This window comes from Momordica charantia, assembly GCF_013281855.1.
Source record: "Momordica charantia cultivar OHB3-1 chromosome 4 unlocalized genomic scaffold, Mcharantia_2.0 BLBB01000004.1, whole genome shotgun sequence".
NCBI classification, from domain to species: domain Eukaryota; kingdom Viridiplantae; phylum Streptophyta; class Magnoliopsida; order Cucurbitales; family Cucurbitaceae; genus Momordica; species Momordica charantia.
Window position 1 is genome coordinate 1658602 of NW_028275162.1, and position 23704 is coordinate 1682305.

Sequence of the window (23704 nt, forward strand, 5' to 3'; positions counted from 1 at the left end):
TTGCTGAGAAAGTGAAGTCCACGCTCCCGTGGTGGGGCCACGTCTGGATATTTTTATATTTTTATTTTTATTTTATGCTAATTTATTTATAGTAAATAAAATAAAATATAACTTGACCATTGACACGTGGGAGGGGGGTTGATAATTTGGACTAAGAGGACCGAAGTAGATGGGTTGACTTGCCGAATCCCCAGCTCCCCAGCTCTTCTGTCTTTTACTTTGTCCAAGTCCTTAGCTACAACTTTTAACAATTATTTTTAAGTATTATTTTAGCTTCCATTATTTTTATTCATTTTAATTTTTATATTTTTAAAAGTTTATGTACTTTTGAAAAGCCAAAATTTTTTTTTTGTTTGTAAAAAATAACATAAACCGTTTAATATAAAGTTATAGTTACACTTCAAGAAATTTATTGAGTATTGTGTTGATATTATGATCGAAAAAATTAGATTAAAAAGAAAGTAAAATAACTTAAAATAGTTACTTTTTAAAAATACATGAACCAGAATGTATATATAGATACTAGATAAATAAGAGCTGAGAAAATAGGAAGGTTAGAAGTATAAAGACTAAATGAACATTTTCAAAGTATATGGACAAAAAAAGTATTTAAATATAGTAGAGGTTAATAATCAGCTAAAACTATAAATTGTGTTTATTTAATATATAAATGTTTTAAAAGAATTCATCACGGTCTTTGAATTTTGGATGAGTGTTCATTGGATCCACCACCCTAAGCCATGTCGATCAAATCGAATTTTGGATTAGTCATTGATTCAGTAAATCTGTAAACACCATTAGTGTGATGGGCTCAGTTGGCATATTTTGGAAATTTTAGACAAAAGATAAAAGCTTTGTTTTGTTTTCAGGAAAAAAAAACTGATTGTCCCATGAAATTAACAAAGATCTGGTAAAGACACACTATATATAATAAATATGTCAAAATATAAATTAACTACTTAAAAGAGGTTTTTTCCCCCTCTTCGTGGACTCAATTTATATTATAAAGTGAGCTAAATTAAAATGGGTAAGATATATATATATATATATTAAGATAAATAATAATCTCAATTCTAATTTGTTATTATTTTATTCCAACATTCATTATTAATTTATTAAAAATGTAATGATGAAAATGTATGTCTTTTAAGCTAAAAAAAAGTTGAAGTTGTGGTATTCACTCAATTATAAAAATGTATTATATTATTTAATCAAATAAAATTAAGGTAGGATGAAGATGGGAAAAAGTTAAAATAAGAAAAAGAAGATTATGTTCTTTTCATTTAGAAAACGTGGTTCAATTAATTTGTTTCTATAATGGCTTACCTATATAATTAAGAACTTAGAAAAAGAAACTATCATTTTGTAATTATTACTAACCAGGTGAAGTAATTATTGATTGATTATTTTAGTTTAATAATATATATTTTAATTAATCCTCTAATTTTAAAAATGATCAATTCTTTTGGAAGTCAATTAAAATTAATACAACATGAGTATAGCTTTACACATTAGGTTGTAATATGAAATTTTCGTTTGGATAATTTTTTGAAGTCATTTTCTACATTAATATTATTACGTCATAATATTTTTTAATACAATTTTATAAGTTGTTATGATTTTTTCTTTAATTACTTGTCATCTAGCATTTGGATCATTGAATTTAGAAGTAAAAAAAGATGCCTTTCACACTCTAGTAGTAATGAAGGAGCCACTCCACTTGAAGGCATCATTTTCAACATATAGAATATAATAGAATGGATGAAGACTTCAAATTATAATATAAAAAGCCACCATTAATTAATTATATTTCTCTCTTTTTCCCATAAGAAAGAGTCAACAATATTACAATAAAGCCATTCTTCTCAAATTTCAAACTATTTTCACCTACAATTCAATGAAATTTCATTATGGGACTCCATTCAACCCATAATTTGTAAAGTCTAAGAAATTTTTTCCAAAGTTCAAGAAAAAACCAATTCATTTCTTTTAATAAAAGAAAAAACATTCGATCTAAATGGTTCATAATCATTTAAAGCATTGTATTAGGATTGATTTTATTTTTTTCTCCTAAATTATTATTATTATAACCAAATATGGTAAATGATTGAAATGAAATTACTATTCACAAATTCATAATTTTAAAAAGACAGATAATTTTTTACTTGTCAAACTAATAGACCATTTATAATAACACAATAAATAAATAAGTGTATATATTATACAAATTCTGTTTAGAAAAATTAGAAAACTATTTTGATGACAGCTGTGAAACATGTTTTTCTTCCATATTCAAACTCTCAGCTCTCTTGATTCGCATTTTTCAGTCATACTTTCTTTTAATAAAATGAAATATATATATTATAATAACTTGAATGAATTTATTAAGAAAAGCCAAAAGAACGTGAAAGAGGAAATATTTTAATCATAATAAAAAGTTTTGTGGAACAATTTATGAGGTTTTCTTTTTATTCAAATAAAATTCAATTAAAAAAATATTTATATTCTCAACCAATCAATTGAGTAAGTTAAAGTATATATTTTCAATCAAAAGTTCAAATTCTCGTCTTTACTAAATAGAAACCCTCAAAGTAAACACTCTTTTGGACGTTTTTTTCTTCTTTTTTGTTTTTTTTCGTGTCTATTGGTCAAGGCGGTCTAGTTTCGTCTTAAACAGTTTCATCTCAATAAGAAAAAAAAAATGTTAAAATCAATCAGCAATACCATAATATGTGATATTCTTACGAGTGGTTATAAATCAATTCAGAATTGATTAGAAATTAGGTACAGTAGAGTAATTAGCACGAAAGACACCAAAAGAGAGGAGAAAATAAAAATGAAATAAGGTCAAGGGTGGACTTGGACTTTGATATATGATCAAAATTAGTGATGACATCGAGTTCGAGTAGCATTATCCCTTTGTCACCATTGCGTTGTTTATATCACTAATCCCGACATTTCAATCGATATCGACATTTAACTCATTTCGTGGGGAAGATGAAAACGGGTGCCTATTAAGTTACAAACTTGCAAATTTTAATCCAGTCAAAATGGCATGTCTTAGGTAGCCTTTTTAGGGGGTGGGGGTCAAATTTGGAAGAGCATACTTTAGAAACAAAGGAGAGGGAAATTGATGATAGGGGTTCATATTTCAAACATACATACCATCATAATATTCATATACTTTCCAACAAGCATACTTCAGAGAAAGCAACACATACACAACCAAACATGTTTAGCTACAAACTAGGAAGCCAAAATTAGGACAAAGGGGGGAATGGAATGGAACACATGCCAGTTCAAGCTGACAAGTATTTTGACATCCAGGATTGGAACCGAGACCACGCCAATTCAACTGCATTGTCGTCCTCGTCGTTCATTCCCATGTTCTTCCTCCTCTTCACACCTTCTTCGGATCGGTTCATGAAAGCATGTCCACTTCCTTTATATATATGCACCTCATATGGAATTCCTGATTCTTTCAGCTTTTCCTCCAGTTTCTTAGCAGCCTGAAAACCCAAATTTCATTGTTATGGCTTCATCGGTCAATGTCTGGTCTCAACAATCTATAATTGTATTATGTATAATACCAAATCAACATATTCTTGTCAACAATTCTATCATCAATTTTTTACCTACTCATACGGCGTATTTTAACCAAAAAGGAAACACTATGCTGATTCACATACTCATATTGAATAGCAAGATTATGAGAAAGGCTCTACCGTCACGTCGGAAAAGCCAACAAAAGAATCGAGCTCTCCAAAATGAGCCTGAACAGGTGCCTTGGCCTGGGCAGGATCTGCAAGCTCTGGTGAAGGAACTCCATAGAACGAAACAACAGCATCTACATCAGGGATCAAAACAGAACTTGCAATAGAAAGAGCACCCCCCATACAGTACCCAGTTACACCGACCTGGCACGATTGAGTATTGTTAAGTTTAGAGAAATATAAAACATGATCTAAAAAATAATGATTTTAGACTACAGCCCATCATACCTTCTTTGAGCCATTAGCCTTGAGCCAGTTGACAGAAGCCTGTATATCCTTCACAGCACCTTGCCAGTCGAGACCGTCCATCAGATGTTGTGCTTCAGCGGCATCTAATCCAACCTTTCCTCGATACAAACTGAAACCAGAAATACGGAAAGAAAATACTTAGCAGTGAAAATGCAGGACAACCAAGGAAACCAATTATATCATCAACATCAATATCATAAAGAAAAACGAATTAATAATCCAAGAAATACAAGACATCGTACTCTGGAATAAGTGCCCTGAAACCAGTACCGAGCTCAGATATCTTTACAGCATGATTCTTTATTTCATAATCCACTCCCCACCATTCTTGGAGCACAACAATTCCAGGGGCACCATCTTTCCCCACAACATAAGCATCAAATTCCTGCTTGAATGGAACAGAAGTTGAAATGGTTGAGAGTAAAAAGTCTCTGGAGTTGAAATTTTGAATTGTTGAGTGAACCAATCTCAAGTATCAGAATATAAGCAGAAATAACAACAAGGTGATAGGACTGCTATTATGATAGGTTGGGGATATTATTAGAGTATTAAGGGTATATTAGTAATTGGGTTAGGGAGTTCGGTTATAAATAAGGTGAGGGGGAAAGGATGAAGGTGGGCAATTAGTGAGTATGGTTTAGGCTTGAGTAAGAATACTCAAAAGAGGGGAGGGTCCAAGTACCTCGAATTACTTGGTAACTATGGTAGTTATTATATTTTGTTGTATTTCAATATATTTCTAGTTTGGGTTCTCGTTTGGGTTCTATAAGGGAACTGAGTGTTTCAAAGCTATAGCTAGTAAAACAATGAAAGCTTTATTTGTGGGTTTGAGATGTTATGGAAAAAAATTGTTTATGAGTGAAATAATTGGGATGGAAACTAAGTAAGTTTGATGGTAGGATTAGTGATTTTGAAAAAAGATATTTAAGTAGAATTGATTTTTCAAAATCACCATCTAACTCATTTTTCACAAAAAGCACTCTAAAAAACATGCCAAATAAGTCAACAATATAGGCCATTAGGAATCTGGCTGTGGTTGCATTATAACAGAGCCGTAGCTACCCAATTTAATGATCACTTCAGACAACAAAACTTAAAATCAGAGTCCTATATGTTTCTCCAGAAACCCCTTATTCATGTTAGGGTTAGAGACATCACAATTTCTCCAGTTTGATCAGTCACGATGGGCAGCTCCATTTTCCCTTAAGCTAAAAACACAGAGACCCATTGAATAAAGTAGCTGAATCCCACCACTACCCCACCCCCTAAGAAAAAAAAATCTCTTCCAACGACCAGACAACAAAGAAAACCATACCCAGTAAAGAAAATAACCACAGATCAAATGAAACGCAGAATCAAAGAGGAAAAACGCGGAGGCAGAGTAGGAAGTGGACTCACAGTGTCGCCCCTCTGAATTTGGATTTTCTTGAAAGGGGAGGAGGCAGAAGCGGCCATGGAGCGGACCGAGAATCGAGAAATTGAGGAGGTAAGCTTGTGAAACGTGGAGAAGGTTGCTGTAGAAGTTTTGAGAAGCGATCCAGATGAGGAGGAGGAGCGTAAAATCGACGCTAGCATTTCTCAACGCTCAACGATGTGACTCTTTTTTAATATGAGAGAGAGAGGATCCTCTGTGAAGTGTGCAAAGTCAAACGCTTAGCGGATGAGGCAGAAATGGGGAGCAAAGCAAGCAAATGGCACCAAACGACGTCGTTGCTTCGGTAACGGCGACCCCGATCCTGACGGCGATCATAAGCGGTGGCGGTGCCACTTCAGGATTTAGACAAAGGTTTTGAAAATTCTCATTTTTGCCCATCTTCATTTTATTCATTTTCAGAGATTTATTAGAAATAATCTCAAATGATCATTTCTAAAGCATGTATATTAAAGTGTTAATCCAAATATAGATAAGATGATTCGAAATTTGGGAAATAATTTTAAACTTTCGATCTTATTTAAACAAAAATGATTTGAAATGATATTTTTTTTTGAGCATTCGTTGAACAAAAATGAGTATCTTTTAATCTTAATTTATTAATCACGAATTAAAATATGAGATAAGTAATTATGAAAAATGGAAATTTTTTCACAAGAATGCAATTTGAAATCAATAAAAACTTCAAATCATTCTTTTTTCATGCGATATCAAAGTATAAAAGTAACATAATGGTTGATGGCGAGTTCTAGAAGTCCATGTGTCCTACAGAACGTAGTGTCGTCGAAAAAATGAGTCTGGAACCACAATCCTCGACACTAGTGTGATGCCTCGCCTAATAGACTCTAATACTCAAGTTAATAATTGGGGTAAGAAGTGGTGGAAAACACCTTAGAAAATTAATGACAAATTTTTCACTTGCTTGATGATGATGGTACTCTTCCCTTTTACAAGTGTTCATGGTTGACTAGGGAGGACGTTTCATACGTGGTATAGCGATGCTATTCGTTTTATAGGAGATTCTAACGAACAAATGAGAACATTTATAGGATGCGATGGTCACACTGTCATTGTCTGTCTTTCTTGAAGATTGTCGTTTGCAAGTCGTGATGCGTCTCTCGTACTGTGTGGTAGGCGTGCAGCCCCCGTCCTCTCCTAATCACACGCTCCACGTCGTCTGTGGTTCCCCTTCTAGCTGTCATCCCTAAATCCTGACACGTCCCATGTTCGGATTTCTCCCTCAACAACCAAATGGATAAAATGGATGGTTAAATCTCCCACCACGTTGGGATATGGCTATAAAGCGAAGAGATGCACTCATTTGTTTGAACCATTTTGTTACCCAAGCATCCTCCTTTGGTCGTTAATGTTATGCCACACTCCTCCGAGTGGTTACTGCAGCTTCTTCAACGATTCCTCAAGAACTCGATCAAAATCCAACAAATCCACGCCCTCCTAATCACCGGCAGCCATCTCCTCTGCAACTCCAAAGCTCCACCAAATCCAAAATGGATCAACACTCTCCTCTTCAACACTCTCATCAGAGCCTATCTAAGTTTCAACCAACCTCGCTCCGCCCTCCTCCTCTACACCCACATGCTCTCGCACCACGCCAACCCCAACGCCCACACCTTCCCTTCAATCATCAAATCCGCCGCCGTTTCTTCACGTTTTCTGGGCAAACTGATTCACGCCCACGCTGTCAAGATTGGCGTTCTGAGCGACCCGTTTGTGCAGACCTCGTTCGTTGGCTACTACTCGGAGGTTGGGGAATTGGATGATGCACGTAAGGTGTTTGATGAAATTCCGAACCCATGTATTGTCGCGCTTAACTCTATGCTTGATGCGTTTGTCAAAAATGGGGACCTGGGCTCTGCTGTTTTGATGTTTGAATCCATGGGAGAGCGTGATGTGGTTTCTTGGACCAGCGTCGTTAATGGGTTTTTGTGGAATGGGCGCTTTCTTGAGGCGATTTGGTTTTTTGAGATGATGATGAGGAGTTCTGTGAAGCCAAATGAAGCCACGTTTGTGAGTGTACTTTCTTCGTGTGCTAATTTGGATGCTGAAGGAGCTCTTTGTCGAGGGAAAGAAATACATGGTTATATAATTAGAAATGAGGGTGAGTTGAGTGTTTTTGTAGGGACGGCGTTGATTGATTTTTATGGGAAAATGGGTTTCTTAGGAAGTGCAACAAATGTTTTTAATCAAATGAAGAACAGGGAGATCTGCGCTTGGAATGCAATGATTTCTTCGTTTGCATCCAATGGTAGAGAAACAGAAGCACTAGACCTATTTGCTGAAATGAAGGCTAAAGGAATCCATCCTAATGAGGTTACATTTGTTGCAATTCTCACTGCCTGTGCTCGTGGGAAGCTCGTCGAATTGGGGCTGCAGTTATTCCAATCAATGTCGAACAATTTTGCGCTTGTGCCGATTGCTGAGCACTACGCCTGTGTGGTTGATCTCTTAGGCAAAGCAGGGCTTTTGAGAGAAGCAACTGAGTTCATAAAGTCGATGCCCTTTGAGCCTGCTGGTTCTGTTTTGGGAGCCCTTTTGAGTGCTTGTAAAATTCATGGAGCCACTGAACTGGGAAATGAAGTGGGAAGAAGATTGCTCACGATGCAGCCACAACATTGCGGGCGATACGTGGCTTTGGCGAGTATAAATGCCGAAGCAGAGAAATGGAGTCATGCTGCAGGTATAAGAAGAGTGATGGCAGACGCCGGGATTCAGAAAGCTCCAGCCTATAGTAGAGTAGTTCCAATGCGAAATCTGGTGTATGTATCATCATCCTCTTGATGTTGTTACTCTCTCATTGATTTTACTTTTTAAAATAACATTTGATTTTATCACCATGCTCTCCCCACTTGTCCACCCCTGCTAAAAGTCCACACTGGACAATTGTCTGAACAGCAAACTGGACAATTATCTGAACAGCAAGTCGTTAAGTCTGTAAGTTCCACAAACAAAAATGATCTATAGTTTATATTGGAGTGACAATATCTCTATTGGCACGAGATATTTTGAGTGATTCTAAAAGTAAAATCATGAATAGGGATGATAAAAAAATCCGTAGAACCCGATCCTCGTAAGTACCCAACTCAATCAAGTTGGGGAATCTCTAGTTTGACCCAGTTCCTGTGTAAAAATGAAAAGGGAAACTTATTGGAACAAGATGCTACATGGACTATAACTTATAACTTATTCAAGAAGGGAAATAATTTCATATATATATATATATATATTTTTGGAAATAACCTTAAACATCAATATTTTCAGTGATAGTCAAAGTGAGCATAGTTCGACGGTAATTGACATATATCTCTAACTAAGAGGTTGTGAGCTCGATCTCCACCCTTACATACTGTACTACATATATATGTGTGAGTGATGTTTTTGTAAAATGACATTAACAAATCCCTTGAACACATGTTGAACAAATTTGCATTCAATTTATCAATATTATACTATAATCAATTTAAATATAATTGAACTAGTTAATTAATTTCTTAGTAAGGCGTGGATTCAAATTCTGGCTCTTTTTGTTTAAACTATAACCCAACAAATAGAGCATAAAACAAAAACGCTTTTGTTTGGAAAAAGTCTCAAATATTCATTGTACTTTTTTTTTAACTGGTCTTTTCAGATGACCAGCCACACTGGAACTGAGACACGATTCGGACTTCCACGAAAGGCAGCAGTGGAGAATCTTGGACAATGGACATTCGAGTCTTCATCGATTGGGTGGTCGGATGCAATCGCCCGGCTGCAGCAGTATTGCATCAACTATCACCGAATATAAATGGACGTCTTTTCTTTTTCTTTTTTAGTGGACCAAATTCTAGACGAAGGCCATTGTTCTTCGGGAAGTGAGAAACGGTTTCAAATAAAAAACATTGAACTTACTTAGATATTAATCAATTCACCTATTTACACATCGGCTCCCTAATCCTTAAGCCTCGGGACTTGGAAATATGATGCATGGGACAGGCTGATGTGTCTATCGCCATTTTCTTGCTAAGGTGTTTTAAAAAAAAAAAAAAATTTAACTACATTAACATTATTTAAAAATGATGTAGATAGTATTACATTATTGTCTCTAAACAAATTTTATTAGGTAAATTTCATCAATTTTTTTGGAGTACGCAGGTAATCGAACTGATCACCATTCAATCTACGCGAATTAACTTCCAAGGTCGAACAATCTCAATTTCACTACAAGATTGCTTTGCAAATGAATGCTGGGTTGGGTCACACCTAGAATGGTGTGAGCCACATGCGGAAAAACTCGCATGTACGATTTTTAGGAGAATCTGGTCGAAAGACCGCCTAGCACCCACCCAACTAGAGGGACTGCAAAATTAATAGAGTACAAAACTTATCTTCAAGCTTTACCTGATCGTACATATGTGACTTAACCCGTTGAGCTAGGTTCAAGTTGGTTAAATTTATTAAATTGAACTTTAGATTTGATGTCGTAAAGGGATAGTTTAGGTGGCTTGGATCTTCAAGAAATATCTCCACCAAACAATGACCGGCCTCTTGCGTATGTATGGGTGCACCCCAACGTCTAGGTAATAGGGATATAAAGGTCAAAGGATCGCCAACTCCTGGATAGTAAAAATTTGGATTTGATAATAATATTCCCATTTTTACCTTTATGAGATGGAAGTTCTGATTTTCTTTTTTTCTAATGATTTTATATTGCTAGCATGGCATGGACAAAAATAAACAAGGTTGTATATGAAAGTTGTGATATATTGAATTCAATTAAACTCCAAAGATTGTCCTTACAATAAACCTTACATCTAAGTTAGTGAGAATGTGATTTTATCTATACCGTTCATCATATTTATATTATTGTTTGAAAAAAATTGTCTAAATAAAGTTTGCAATTAAATGCGAAAAGTTGATCAAGTATAATTAAAGGTTTAAATTTAATTGAACTAAATATAGAAATTATTATTTTTTATAGTATCTTACGTATGTCTCGACGCAATTGTTATTGTTATAGTAACTTAGAAACGACGTTGTGAAATTTTGGAAGATTGTTATAAGTAGGAAAAGATCCAAGGTGGAGTTTCTTAGTCGAAAGTTAAATCATCAATGCGTATCTAATCAAATTTTCATTTTAACAAGTAATGTTTGATTATTTATAATTTCTTTGGTATATTTTTCACGCTTATTGTATATATATTTTTATTCTTGGCAAAAATTAAAATAAAAATAATTTAAGAAAAAAAAATTCTTCTTTTAGTTATCAAAATTTAACTTAAATTAGAGTAAGTAACAAAATAAAGAAGTATCAAAATGGCAATTAGGACCTACATGATTTAAATTATAGGTTTAAATTGAATAACAAGTGCATGGATGTCCGATTTTTTTATTGATATATATATATATATATATATATATTAACTAGTTAAGCAAAAAATTATTTTACTCTAAAAAGGCCTTTTTTTTTTTCTTTTGCGTTTTAGTACAACATGTGAGGTGGAGGGATACAAACTCATGACTTGTCGATGAGAGAGACGTATCAATAATTATCACTGAACCAACCTCATGTTGGCAAGATTTTTTAATTTTGATTTTCAAGATTCAAATTATGGTTATGAAAAAAATTTGAGCTAAAGTTCCCTTATTAGAAAATTAAATCATCAATAAGTTTAGTTGATTTTTTCTAAAATGAAGGGCGTTTTTTTCCCTTTACTTTTGGATTCAGGAGGATTCGAACCTAGATCTTGGGTGCAAGTCTCTTGTCATTGCACTAACACCCGAGGGTGCAACATAAAAGGTGTCATGACGTTTAAGAGATCATAAGACAATTGACCTTCTACTTTGTAGTTTGTAGTATATATAAAATATTAAAAATATTGCAGTTTTTTTTTTTTATCTAATTTGTCCCCCAGTGATTTTTTCAGAATCTAAATATTAGATTATTATATATAAGATGTTAGAAGATAAAATTTGATCCAAGCTAATAAAATTTCTAACTCCGCTCCTAAGAGTAAATCATGAGTTTTTTTATTTTGAGGAAAAAGATATCATTATCTAATCTATATTCCATTTCTAGTAGATACTTTTATGGTAGAGGTTTAATGCAGAGTTTAATTAAAGAACAGATATTAAAATTGAGTTTTTAGAAGGTAAGGAACTAAAATGAAAAAAAAAAAATCTCTTATTTATAATATAATATTTTAAGAAAAACGCTCCGAATATATTTTTACTTTTATTATTATTTAAATGGCAATATTTTTACTTTTATTTCTTCAAAAGGGAAATATTTTTATTTTTAATTTTTTTAAAATGGAAATATCTTTATGATACCTTGTTCTAGAAGCACTCCTACTTGGATAGTTGTATATTATCGAAAAATTGAATTATTTTTAACTTGATTTTTTATATAAATCAATAGAAAATAAATGATAAATCTCACATCATTATTCTTATCGGGCCAAGTATGTACTTTTTAAGCTTTTTCTAATTATATTTTAAATTATTTTATGTTTTAAGCTTTTCAACCCACTAATTTTCTGTAATTAAACATTAAATCCCTAAACAAACGAATGAGGCAACATTAAAATATAGTTTTTTTTTAAAAATATATCATATTATATTTTAATTCAATGGGTTGAGATAATATTTTTATTTATGTTTTAAAGAAAATAGAAATTAAAAAAACATAATAAAAATTTTGATTTTGTTATTTTAAAAGAATGAGAAAGGAGAAAAAATAACGTCCAATTTCGACCAAAATTTGAACCTGTTCAAAATCAGCTGGAAGTGTAGCACATTTTTGCTCCAATGGCAGGAAAATCAGTGGCTGCTCACACTATAAAACCAGAGAATATGCAAACAGCGAGAGAATCAATCCTCGAGCAAAGCAATTTCCATATTGCAATATCCATTTCTTCTCTGCTTTCTCAAATTCCAAATTCTGAGAAACACTCAAAGATCAAAATCTCGAGGCATTCCCCCAACAATGGCCAATCTTCCAGATTCCCTATTCGGAGAACCGTCGACAGTGGAAGCAAGCGCCGCCGTCAGCGGAAGCGCCACCGCGTCGGGATCCAGTGACTCTCGTCCTCATGGAGACCTAAGCCAGGTCTCGGTCGATAAGCTCATTCTCGCTCTCAACGACCCCCACACTCGTGAACGTGCTCTCCAGCTTCTCTCTCAGGTGCCCTTCAAAATATCAAGCAAGTTTTAAATATACCCTTAAATTTTTAAGTTCAATAGCGATTTAAAATGGTGTTTAGGGGCAGCTCGAAGAAGAAAGATGAATACAATTGCTTCCCTCTAACTTGTTCAAATTAAGATTTTAGAACATTTTTTCTCGTTTATGCCCTAAATTTTTAGAAGGGTAAGACCATGTAGGTAAAATTTTGCTAGAATTGCATTCTTTTCTTTTTCCAATGATTCAAATTTCAAACTCTTGAGGGCAGATTTTTTCCCCTTTTCAGAATAGGAGTATGTGTGACAATTTGGCTGTTCTGATATGGCATTCCTTTGGTACTATGTTTACCCTTCTCAAGGTATGAACTCTCACTTATGGCAGCCATTTTCCCATCTAAATTTTTGATTCATGTTGATTCTTTCCCTAAATGGGCCAATGGCATTATGGCAATGCCTTATAGGAAAAACAATCTCAATCTTCAGGCTGTGATTCCTTTTGTTGTGTGTTGAAAAAATTACAGGAAATAATGGAAGTTTACCATTTGCTGTCTAAGCCTGACCTTACAGAAAAGGCTTCAACTAGGGTCTGCAATGCTCTTGCTCTTCTTCAGGTTATGATCCTTTTTTATTCTTTTGATAATTTCTTCAGGTTGTGATCTGATCAATGCCTCCATCACTTTCCAATAAATCTTCTGATATATGCCATCTAGAAAATGAATTATATCTCCATGGTTGAACTCAAGTTGATATTCAATTTTATCTTCTTCTTACTTATGGATATTTGTTCTTATCTTCTGCAGTGTGTGGCTGCTCACCCAGAAACAAGGGTGCCATTTATGAAAGGTAAAATCTTGATGGAACTTCGAAATTCCTCTGACTTTATTGGGAGTTTTGTTTATCGTTTAGGCATTTTATATCAGAGTTTAAGCAGTCGTCAATGGCTAGTTGGAGTTTAGTAGCATTATTGGTCTGAGTTTTGCTGATCTTCCAATGATTCTGATTGAATGTACATTATTTTGCAGCTAAAATCCCACTCTATTTGTACCCTTTCCTTAATACCACCATCAAGGAAAAACCTCATGAATATCTCAGGCTCACTAGCTTAGGAGTAATTGGTGCTCTAGTTAAGGTAGCCATTCCTTTATTTTTCTTTATATTTTATCTTCTATCTTATAGCGAACATCGACACTTGCGTGCATCAATTACTATTTCAAAGACAAAAATAACACACACATAAGAAGTTGTTCTGTATCAAAATCTTAGAGTTCTTGGTTTTAATTACATTGTTTATTTTGTTAACTACAAGTTTGAAGTATCGGTCAAAACGAAGATATGTGATCATTTTGCACCACTCATGCAGGTTGATGACAAGGAAGTTATTTATTTCTTACTCAAAACTGAGATAGTCCCATACTGCCTGCGGTGCATGGACGTCGGAAAGGGCTTGTCAAAGACGGTGAGTACCAGGACATGAGATTGTCAACCGAGTTTCAGACGTTGCTTTCTCAATAAGTTGAGCACATTTGCACATTTTATTACAAGGCGGTTTACTCATAATCTCAAGATCACCCAGGTTGCCACATTTATTGTTCAGAAAATTCTAATGAATGAAGAGGGATTGAGGTACTGCTGCATCATAGCTGATCGGTTTTTCGCAATAACTCGTGCCTTGGAGACAATGATGGAAAAACTCGCGGAAGAACCCTCACGTCGGCTGCTAAAACATATCATTCGCTGTTATCTTAAGCTATCTGAAAGTCCAAGGTTAGCTCAAAATCCCCTGAAAGGCTTCACAAACGTCATAATTTGATTGATTTTACCATTACCCTTTTTGCTACAAACCATTAATTTTGTGCTTGGAATTATTGATAAAGGGCATGTCTTCGACTTGGGAGACTCCTTCCTAGGATGCTAAATGATGGCGCCTTTATCGACCTCCTTCATGTAAGTTCCACTACGACAACGAAAGTTCTTTTACTATAAGAATTGAATGCCATTGCTATTTATCGCCATTTGTCCATTGAGAATCAACATTCCCTTGATAACTCCAAAAACAGAACTTTAAGTTTCTTCAAGTGGTTTCTTGTTCATGTCCTCATACTAGTTGCAAATACAGATCAATTCCTTAATGTGATCCTTAGTTTACCACAATATTTACATCCAATTCTGAGACTTTTCAATTATTGTTGTGATTTACCATCTACTTCCAGGACGACCCTGCTGTCATGAGCTCGTTTCAGCAGTTGCTTCGCAATGTACATGACCGTAGGATGCGAAAAGACGAAGACGAAGACAAAGACGAAAATGGTTATCCCAAAACAGGCTAAAGTTATAAGTTTTCGCAAGCTTTGTCTATTCCGGTGCACAGGGTTACATAATTTACACATAGTTCTAAAGATGAATTGGTTCTTCATCTTTCACACATCTCTTTTTTCTTTGTTTGTAGATCATAAGAGTTAATGTATTTATTTAACTGCAACTGAAAATGATAATGTTGGCTTATTTTCTTCCAAAGGATTCCCTATTTATTTAAAAAACATTCTCAAAAATCTTAATCAAACTATAAAAATGAAAAAAAAAACCTATATTTTATTTTTTTAATTAACCAAGATTTCAAAAACAACTTCTAAACAAAATAAAAAAAATCATCATAAAATAAGTATAAAAACATATATTAGAATTCCTCAAATGAAATATATATATATACAAGTAAATAAAATGGTAAAGAAATATGAATATGAAATAAAAAATTATAATCTATAGTTTTTCTTTCGGTAAAAAAAAAAATGCGGACACGGTTTATGATATGAGTCATGTGACGCGGAATTCCAGCAAGCTAAAGCCATAAATTTTCATCTTATAATAAAATTTGAAAACAAAGAAAGAGGTGAGAGAAAGTGATAGAGAGATGATTTGTTCCCAAAAATTTCAGAAGAGCGAATTAGAATAGATTGCAGTACCCAATAAAACTCCGATTCTCCTCTTTGTTCGTAAGAGATTCAGTTGCAATCCCCCACTTATTTATTCCAACTATTCACTCTCTGCTTACCAATTTCTCCGATTCATCGCCGGAGCCGATGGCAATTCAGGCCACTTCTTGCACTCCGGCACTGATTAAGTTCGGATTGGCTACCATTGCCCTCTGTATCGCCGGCTACATTATCGGCCCTCCTCTCTATTGGCACTTCGTCGAAGGTTTGGCCGTCGTTAGCCGCTCCTCCTCTTCTTCCTCCTGCCCTCCTTGTTTCTGCGACTGCCCTTCTCAGCCCGTCATCTCAATTCCCGAAGGTATTTTCAGTTTCCCCTGCTGTTTTTCTTGTTCCTAATGGCCCAGATCCGATTGGATCTCTTTTCTTTTGCATCTAATTTGGGCGGAGGTTTGTAGATTTTGGGATTCGCTTTCTTAGATCTCGTTGTGGGTTTTGCTGTAGCATCGTTTTTTCGCCCCCTCTTGCTCTCTCTGTAATTGACTGAGTTTGGGTTAATTTTCTTCTGTTTTGGGGTTTGCTTACAATTCCCTTTTGCTCTCTGTTCCTTGATTCTCATTGCAATGTAGCGTTTGTGAGATTTATAGTTTCGGTTTGTTGTTTATCTGATTATTAGTTTGAGCTTCTTCCTTTTGAATTTAAGTCGTGCCTTTCATGTAATTGTATACTGACTGTGGTTTGTGGTTACTGTCTGTGCAGAATTGAGGAACACTACCTTTGGAGGTTAGTTTCACTTTCTTTCTCAAAAGTTTATTTATCTTTTTGCTTCATTTATGTCAAATAAAACCAATGTTGATGCTAAATCCACCATATGAACATACAAAAGCTCCATATCTTAACAGATCATGAATTAGACTGCATGTTTTCTAGAGAGCCCTTTGCTGATATTTCCTCCATTTATATGGTTCTTTAAAAATTTTCTGGAAAAAATACTTCTTGTTAGGGTAAGGTCTGCCCTTGAGTTTTCTTTGGCTGTGAATCATGCTGCTCTTGAGAGTGTGTTTGAAATATCTATCAATTGCTTCCTTAATACCCTTTAAATGTCATGATTCATAAGTGCCTCTGAAAATATAGTGAGATAGTAAATTTAAGGCCATGATCATTAGAAACTTGGGCAGCACAGTGTTCTACCATTTGTATGAAGTTTTGAGACAGTTCTACTGTTGAACTGTTATCGGTTGTATGTTGTGCAGATTGTGTTAAGCGTGACCCAGAAGTGAGTCAAGACACCGAGAAGAACTTTGCAGACCTATTGTTAGAGGAGCTGAAGCTAAAGGAAGCCGAAGCGTTGGAAAATCAGCGACGTGCTGATATGGCTCTACTCGAGGCGAAGAAGATGACATCTCAGTATCAAAAAGAGGCAGACAAGTGCAATTCCGGGATGGAAACATGTGAAGAAGCGAGAGAGAAAGCCGAGGCAGTATTAGCTGCACAGAAGAGACTAACAGCAGTGTGGGAGCTAAGGGCTCGCCAAAGGGGATGGAAGGAAGGGGCTGGCAGGTCTCGTATCCAAAAGCAGGGAAATATTCAGACTGCATAAAAGGGCATTCCAAACAGTAACACTTCCTCCCATTCTGAATTTTTGTTTTCCTATATATATATATTCTTCCGAGCAGTAACTTAAATCTTACTCTACGTCGCTACAAATAGATCGAAGGGATTATTACAGGTATCTTTAGCAAATCGAAATGTCAATTACCATTTTAGTTAATCACAAAGAAGAAAACGTTCATTAGTTGAAAGCAACTAATGTATGCAAGAAGTTGTGTTACTCTACTCTCATTTGTCCATCTCCATTGTGTATTTTGAAGTTCCATTCTCTGACTGTGAAAGCAAAATTCTTCTGGGTTTAAACAAGTTTGATAGTATACAAAATTCAAATACTCTCTTGCTTTGCCAAAATCATGGTATACATTATACTATCAGAGAAAGAAAAAGGTAGCAAAAGAGGCAGCAAGTTCCCAAATATTTGTATAAGTTTTAGATAATTTTATTAGTGCATGTTGAGCCGAAACCTTCTGATATGATCACAATCACAACAGCATTTAATTTACATCAAAAGGGCAGTTTCAGTTAGCCCTTTGTAGGCCTGAAATTGAAGCTCCCTCCCCTGTAATGGAATCATACCTTCGGAATATGTAGGCGACGAACACCACCGCCGTGAGCACCACCAAGTCCTTGGCCGCACACTGCTTATTGTGCTCGGTCGGCGTCCCGGTCTGCGGGCCGTTCGACCAGAACAGATAATTCAGCAGCTCGGCCCCTTTCTCCGCCCTGAACCGGTCCGGCTTAAACACCTCCGGCTCCTCGAATACGTTCGGATCCCTCATCGCCAGCGGCTGATACCCACACAGCAGCTCCCCCTTCTTCACCTTGAACACCGAGTCGTGTGAACTCAGCTCGAAATCCTTTCTGGCTCTCGCGAATTGGGAGGGAACCGGCGGGTCCAGTCGGAGCGCCTCGTACACCACCGAGTAGACCAGCTCCAACTCCTTCACCGACTCGAATGTCAGACCCGACCCGGTTTTCTCCCTGACTTCCTTCACGATCCTCTCCTGTAACCCGGTCTTGTCGCTCGCTATCCGACCGAGTAGAATCGGCAGGAACAGACTGAACCCACCGTACGCGTTGAATCCCAATGTGAAGATGAGATTGTGGATCGCTTCGTCCTCCTTCAACCCGAACTCGGTCACGCCTCGGCGGATTGCTTCTTCCCCTGTAGAATACAAATCCCAGAAAATGGCGAATCAAAAAAAAAAAAATGAGAGGAGATTGAATCGGTGATTTTGAGTCGAGAGGAGAGGGTACCTTCTTTTTGGATGAAGTTGTAGAGCTTCCGGTAGCGGCCGGCGATGAGGAAGAATGGGTAGGAGAAGGAGTGGAGGAAGATTTCTTCGAGGGGCTGGAGAATGCCGATGTTAATGGTGGGAAGGAGCTGGAGGCCGAGCCAGAGGTTGACGTCGAAATAGCCGGAATTGGCGATGTCGGGGGATTTTGCAGTGTCGGCGCCGGCTAGGGTTTTGGCGAAGAAACTGAATAGGGCTTGCTGGAGATTGAATAGATAGTCGGATTTTCCGCTCTTGATAACGTCGGATTCAATGGCGTCAAACGCCGTGGAGAACTTGGATTCCAGCTCCGGGATCCATATCTTGGAGCTCCGCCGGAGAACGTCTAGAACGAAGTTTTTTACCTGGCAGTAAATTTCTGGTGATGAGAAATTAATTCAAAAAATAATAATTAGAAAGTTATTATTTTAGTATCTGGATTTTCAGTCCGTCTATTTTAGCTTCTCTAGTTTCAAAATATTTTTTCTTCCTATACTTTAATTTTGGATCATTCTAGATTTTTTGTATTTTAAAAATATTCATCTTTATCTTGTATTTTTAAAAATGATAATTTTAATCCTTATTTACAAAATCTTAATACAAATTTTACGAATAAGGAAAATTCTGCATTTTAAAAAATATATCGATTATAAACTCGTTTTGAAATTATAATAGAAAAAATGAGATTAAAATTAAAATTAAGGAATAAGAATTATCCCTTTAAAGATCAAAATAAACATTTTGAAAATATTAGGAACTAAAATAAATTAAAGTGGAGAGTACCGCAACTAAACTAGTATTTTAACATAATTACAACAATCTGATTAATTTAATCAAATGTGGGGGTAGGATTTAGGAATAAGATTGATAATTTAATTCCTAAAATTGGAAATATTCTGTATGTTAGAGGGAAATTAAGGATGTAATAATAATAAAGGATGTGATTGAGAAGTCAATGAGCAAATGGAGGGAGAGGATGGAGTGGAAATAAATGAAAGGTTGAAAATTCAAATGTTTATTTTTCATTTGAAAAAACAAACAAAAGGATGAAAACGTAATTTCCAATCAATTAAATTATTTCAATAAAGGACAATGCATTGCTGTAACTGTGTTCCCCACCCCAATCAACATCTTCATCTTAAATCTCAAACTTTAAAAACATGCATGAAATAGAGAATGCCTCCTCTCAATTTCTCACAATTTTAAAAATAAATATGCAATATTTCAAACTCTTTAATTCATGACTCTACTCTCTCAATCAATAAATATCTTATTTTATCAACATCTTTATATTAGAAATTAAGGAAAAAAAAAGGTTGAATTACTACTCGAACAGGAAAAAAAAATTACTAAAATTAAAAAGAAATCAGATCAATATCAGATGCTCTAAGACAATGACGCTTTTTAGAAAAGGGTTAATGAATAAAGTCGAAAATCAGTTAATCTTAATATCCCTAATAATAGGAAAAGAAATCATTTAGAATTGGATTAATTTTTTTTTTCTGGAAAAACAAAATTGAATTAGAACAGTGAGGTGTTGTAGGGCTTGGTGCGGATCGGAGACGAAATTGGGGGTTTCCGATGAAGGACTACCAAATAGAAAATGTGAATCGAAGACCTAATTAGGTTTACGAAGTGGAAAATCGGGGATCGGGATCGTACCTTGGAGTGTTGCGGCTCCGATGTATCCAAATAGGCGCAGACTCTGATGCCGCCGGTGAAGCTGGTGCTCGGCATGAAATCGCCGACGAGAACGTTCTTCTTCTCGACGATTTCCATGTCGAAGAGGTGCGCGAACGACTTGCAATCGAGAACCGCGATCACCTTCGGGTCGCTGAAGAAGAAAGGGAACGACGGAGGAACGTTGGTCCGGAACACCGTGCTTCTGTGCTTCTCCATTCGATTCCTGAAGAACTTATCCGGCCCTTGGAACCAGAAGTAATCCAATCGGTCACCGACAGATCCGAACAGCGGCAAGCCGTAACCGCCGGGGACGTTTCTCACCGGCAGAGTAACAGGCGGCGGCGAAATCGATGAAGGTATGGAGGGCATTCCGCCGGAGGTCATCGTGATCTTCATCGACATGAGATTTCTCCGGCCTCACCGTTCGTTGTCTGCGAATTTATTTTTCCGGTGTGGTGGTGGGGAGTGGGGGGAGGAGGCATTTATTGGTGAAATTTATCTGTAAAGGAAAGAGGGAGACGAAGAGGACGTGGCTAATTCTCATTTGATAAAGGATGTTAGATTAGTACAGACTGGATATAGTTCTTGATAAAAAAAACTGTTAAGAAAACTTTGATTATCCAAAAAAATTTGAGCAACCCAATCCAAATGGAATTAATTTACCACGTGGGTTAAAAATTACCGGCACACCTGGGTAAATTCTCTACTAACATGTTGAGTCAGTCCAATTCGAGCTCCAAGAGGAGATGTCTGTGGATCCTTGTAAGAAAGTCTTAGATCATCCTTGATATCTCGAATTAGTTATTGTAAGAAGATCCCATATCGTTCGTGATAGCTAGAGTGACTCTACAACGAATGTCCCTCGTCTCTGGTGTCAGCAAATCTTGGAAGCAGGTGCAAAATTTTGTGACAAGTTATACAGCTCGAATCTTTCGAGATACAACTTCCCAAACAACTCTTCGATGAAAGAGGAATGAAAACACATCTAAAAGGTATGTAATCTTTTGCATAAATTCGTAAATTTCATTCTAACTCATCTAAATTAAGTTTTGGAGTATGTCAAGGAGAACATCATACTAGTATTAGCTCAGTCTTTCAAGTTACGTAGCTCAGTCTTTCAAGTTACGTATTATTCTTTCGATACATTGCACACATCGTCGTTCTTCTGCCACATAAGTAGAGACTTGATTTCATAATCAACACAACTAAATATAATTAATAGTCTCTAATCTTTTTTTAGGTGATTTTTAGTTTTGATTCTACACAATATTTTAAGATTATCCAGCTAAATCAGTTTGTTAAAGAAATAACTAAAATTTGTTGGTATAAAGCAAACGTATCTTAAAATATTATTTTATCAATGTATTTACATTTTAGTTGATGGGTGGGTTGGATCGTGGAATTGGATTAATTCCACAATCAATATTTCAAAGACTTATTCAATATTTTTTTCTCAGCTAAAATTGGTCTCTTTACCGTTTCCATTCCACACATGAACGAAAGCTCCTTGGCCTTAACTGGCACGTGGGATGCGAGCGTAGGAGCATTGTTTTCAATTTCCTCTTTAAAAATTAGAAAAAAAAAATAATTAATTGAAAATGTCACTGTTGCATTTGGTCAGAATTATTTATTTCGTTCCTTGAATTATTGAATTTAAGAAGTAAACTAAGTTAAATTAAGAAGTAAAAAAGAAAAAAAACTAAGTTAAATTAATATGGTATCTCTCGATAAAGTAATATTCTAAAATAATAAATCTTAGCGAATCTTTTTTGGGTAAAGAGAGTTATTGATATTTTAAGATTAAAATAACATTTTTTTAATATTAGAGATTCGATACCATAATTTTCTGAAGAGTGATATATACTAATTACTGTTGAATTACGTTCAAGGTTGGCGATTATAATAGTCCCTCTATTTTTTTTTTAATTTTTCATTTTAGTCATCAAACATTTAAAAATGTCTATTGTTGTCTCTACTATTAAGTTAGTGTTAATAGAAAAATATGAATAAGAGATTATATATAGACATCAAACACCTCATTTTTGGAGATTTAATCTACGTCTTATTTGCTACATAATCTCCTAAATTTTAACATATAATATATAACTCTGCTCAAAGAAAGAAAGAAAAAAACATAAAATAGATAATTCAACCCGTAAATTTTTCATCCAACCAATCAATGTTAACAAAGAAAATATTTTTTTAAAAGAATGAGAAACATTTCAAATATTTTGAACAAAATATCATCAAATTTCTATGATTTTTTTTTCCTTTTGTTTTACTTATTTCAATAGTTTTGCCAATAATATCTCTCTGATAATTTTTAAATCAAATCGTAAAACGTGCTTTTATCTCGCTATTTCATTCAATTGAGACTAATTTACTTGTCTATTGTCAGAGTGAAATTTCATAATTACATTCTTGAAATTTTAAATCATAAACTTTTTTTTTTTCTTTTTCTTATTTCTTCTAAGATTATACCCAAAAAAACAAAACTTACATGTGTATTTGTAAAATTTTATTTTATATTTTTGGGGGTTTTATAATTTGAATACAAACAAAAAACAAAAACTGAGAGTCCACTGTAATGAAATTGGAACTTTCCTAGATATTTTTGAAGGGGAAAATTTTTCTGAACCAAGTTTTGGCCACTTGTTTAAGATTCAGTATCCTATGAATCTTTTCACAACATTATTGGAAGAAAAACGTGTCCCCAGTTCAAATCCAGGTGTCGCCTCATCAACAAAAGAATCGAAATACCTTCTTCTGTTTTGCTGATATAACTTTATGATTTTTTTTTCCAACAGAAGTAAGCAGAAGAAAAAGCCTCTTTAGATTTGCTTGATTCTAAGCATCGTTGGGATTCTCTAAAATGCTATAAATCCTTGCGTCTAGGTTTCAAGAATTTAGTAGAGTAATGAAAAATAATCGTTAAATCTTGATATGATAGCCCTTCGACTACTAATGTAGTGTCTACTGATTGGGTCTTGAATTAGATTGAATAGACAGATAGGGAATCTAATTTCATTTTTAGTTACGGAAAGGAGGAAGATACTTTATATCCGGACTCATGAAAGTATCTGAGTGCTCGAGCATTTAATCAATATTATATTGACTGGATAATTGGCTTTTTTTTTAATCTTAAAAAAAGTGATATTAAGTAAAAAAAAAATTCTTTCTTTTCGATAAGCTCTAGTCACGAATGTAATAGGCCATGCTATCTCCCGATTGTCTGAAGGATACGACATTGTCGGCATCGTCTTCACGGCTTTTAATTTTACTTAAATGGCTTATAATTGTCCTCATAATCTATATACTATGAATTAACCTATTTCCTAAATTTATGTGAAAAAGCCTTTCAAATATAATGCATCAAAAGATTTCTTATTTCTTATTTGAATTAACAGTTTTTTTAGCTCAATATCTATATTAGATTTTTTTTATTTGTCGTAATTAGTTGAGCTATATATGTTTGAATAAAAAATTCCTGAAGGAAAATCAATATATCTAATTGACCATATCATAGAAAAACTCGTGAAGTTAATTGAGAAGATGTGTAAGTTGATCGATCTAATCATG

General features: G+C 34.9%; 5 protein-coding genes across 6 annotated transcripts; 3 read left to right on the top strand and 2 right to left on the bottom strand.

Moving 5' to 3' along the window:
• Positions 1-3107: 3107 nt before the first annotated feature.
• LOC111007979 (alpha/beta-Hydrolases superfamily protein) lies at positions 3108-5667 on the bottom strand. Its single transcript, XM_022280541.2, has 5 exons — positions 5421-5667; positions 4265-4407; positions 4002-4131; positions 3726-3917; positions 3108-3509 (listed from the first exon to the last, which is right to left on the bottom strand). Exons 1-5 carry the CDS (start codon positions 5595-5597, stop codon positions 3300-3302), a joined length of 852 nt encoding a protein of 283 aa, XP_022136233.1. The 5' UTR covers positions 5598-5667; the 3' UTR covers positions 3108-3299.
• Positions 5668-6373: 706 nt separating this feature from the next.
• LOC111007611 (Tetratricopeptide repeat (TPR)-like superfamily protein) lies at positions 6374-9389 on the top strand. Its single transcript, XM_022280026.2, has 2 exons — positions 6374-8231; positions 9101-9389. The coding sequence occupies exons 1-2, from the start codon at positions 6826-6828 to the stop codon at positions 9102-9104; spliced, it is 1410 nt and encodes a 469-aa protein (XP_022135718.1). The 5' UTR covers positions 6374-6825; the 3' UTR covers positions 9105-9389.
• Positions 9390-12219: 2830 nt separating this feature from the next.
• On the top strand, positions 12220-15144 carry LOC111007827 (Cell differentiation, Rcd1-like protein). Of its 2 annotated transcripts, none has more exons than XM_022280347.2 (9): positions 12220-12634; positions 12918-12989; positions 13152-13241; positions 13431-13473; positions 13653-13759; positions 13991-14086; positions 14225-14394; positions 14505-14574; positions 14841-15144. In XM_022280347.2, exons 1-9 carry the CDS (start codon positions 12437-12439, stop codon positions 14955-14957), a joined length of 963 nt encoding a protein of 320 aa, XP_022136039.1. In that variant the 5' UTR covers positions 12220-12436; the 3' UTR covers positions 14958-15144. The 2 variants fall into 2 exon arrangements, with proteins under 2 accessions (XP_022136039.1, XP_022136038.1); XM_022280346.2 differs by having other exon boundaries at positions 12222-12634; positions 14204-14394.
• A 336-nt stretch (positions 15145-15480) lies between these two features.
• LOC111008045 (uncharacterized) lies at positions 15481-17393 on the top strand. Its single transcript, XM_022280641.2, has 3 exons — positions 15481-15918; positions 16317-16340; positions 16811-17393. Exons 1-3 carry the CDS (start codon positions 15708-15710, stop codon positions 17155-17157), a joined length of 582 nt encoding a protein of 193 aa, XP_022136333.1. The 5' UTR covers positions 15481-15707; the 3' UTR covers positions 17158-17393.
• Positions 17394-17585: 192 nt separating this feature from the next.
• Positions 17586-20633, bottom strand: HPL1 (hydroperoxide lyase 1). Its single transcript, XM_088122763.1, has 3 exons — positions 20105-20633; positions 18426-18807; positions 17586-18333 (listed from the first exon to the last, which is right to left on the bottom strand). The coding sequence occupies exons 1-3, from the start codon at positions 20525-20527 to the stop codon at positions 17687-17689; spliced, it is 1452 nt and encodes a 483-aa protein (XP_087978889.1). The 5' UTR covers positions 20528-20633; the 3' UTR covers positions 17586-17686.
• Positions 20634-23704: the final 3071 nt, after the last annotated feature.

Excerpts from the sequence above, each read along its gene's own strand:
- LOC111007979 (XM_022280541.2), bottom strand. The coding sequence starts at position 5,597 with ATGCTAGCGTCGATTTTACGCTCCTCCTCCTCATCTGGATCGCTTCTC. Across the intron at positions 4,408-5,420 it reads AAATTCAGAGGGGCGACACT|GAATTTGATGCTTATGTTGT; the intron begins GTGAGTCCACTT and ends CCATTCAAGCAG. Across the intron at positions 3,510-3,725 it reads TTGGCTTTTCCGACGTGACG|GCTGCTAAGAAACTGGAGGA; the intron begins GTAGAGCCTTTC and ends TTGGGTTTTCAG.
- LOC111007827 (XM_022280346.2), top strand. The coding sequence starts at position 12,437 with ATGGCCAATCTTCCAGATTCCCTATTCGGAGAACCGTCGACAGTGGAA. Across the intron at positions 13,760-13,990 it reads TAATTGGTGCTCTAGTTAAG|GTTGATGACAAGGAAGTTAT; the intron begins GTAGCCATTCCT and ends CCACTCATGCAG. Across the intron at positions 14,575-14,840 it reads CCTTTATCGACCTCCTTCAT|GACGACCCTGCTGTCATGAG; the intron begins GTAAGTTCCACT and ends ATCTACTTCCAG.
- HPL1 (XM_088122763.1), bottom strand. The coding sequence starts at position 20,527 with ATGTCGATGAAGATCACGATGACCTCCGGCGGAATGCCCTCCATACCT. Across the intron at positions 18,808-20,104 it reads CGGAGCCGCAACACTCCAAG|GTAAAAAACTTCGTTCTAGA; the intron begins GTACGATCCCGA and ends ATTTACTGCCAG. Across the intron at positions 18,334-18,425 it reads CAACTTCATCCAAAAAGAAG|GGGAAGAAGCAATCCGCCGA; the intron begins GTACCCTCTCCT and ends TGTATTCTACAG.
- LOC111007611 (XM_022280026.2), top strand. The coding sequence starts at position 6,826 with ATGCCACACTCCTCCGAGTGGTTACTGCAGCTTCTTCAACGATTCCTC.
- LOC111008045 (XM_022280641.2), top strand. The coding sequence starts at position 15,708 with ATGGCAATTCAGGCCACTTCTTGCACTCCGGCACTGATTAAGTTCGGA. Across the intron at positions 15,919-16,316 it reads CGTCATCTCAATTCCCGAAG|AATTGAGGAACACTACCTTT; the intron begins GTATTTTCAGTT and ends CTGTCTGTGCAG. Across the intron at positions 16,341-16,810 it reads GAGGAACACTACCTTTGGAG|ATTGTGTTAAGCGTGACCCA; the intron begins GTTAGTTTCACT and ends TATGTTGTGCAG.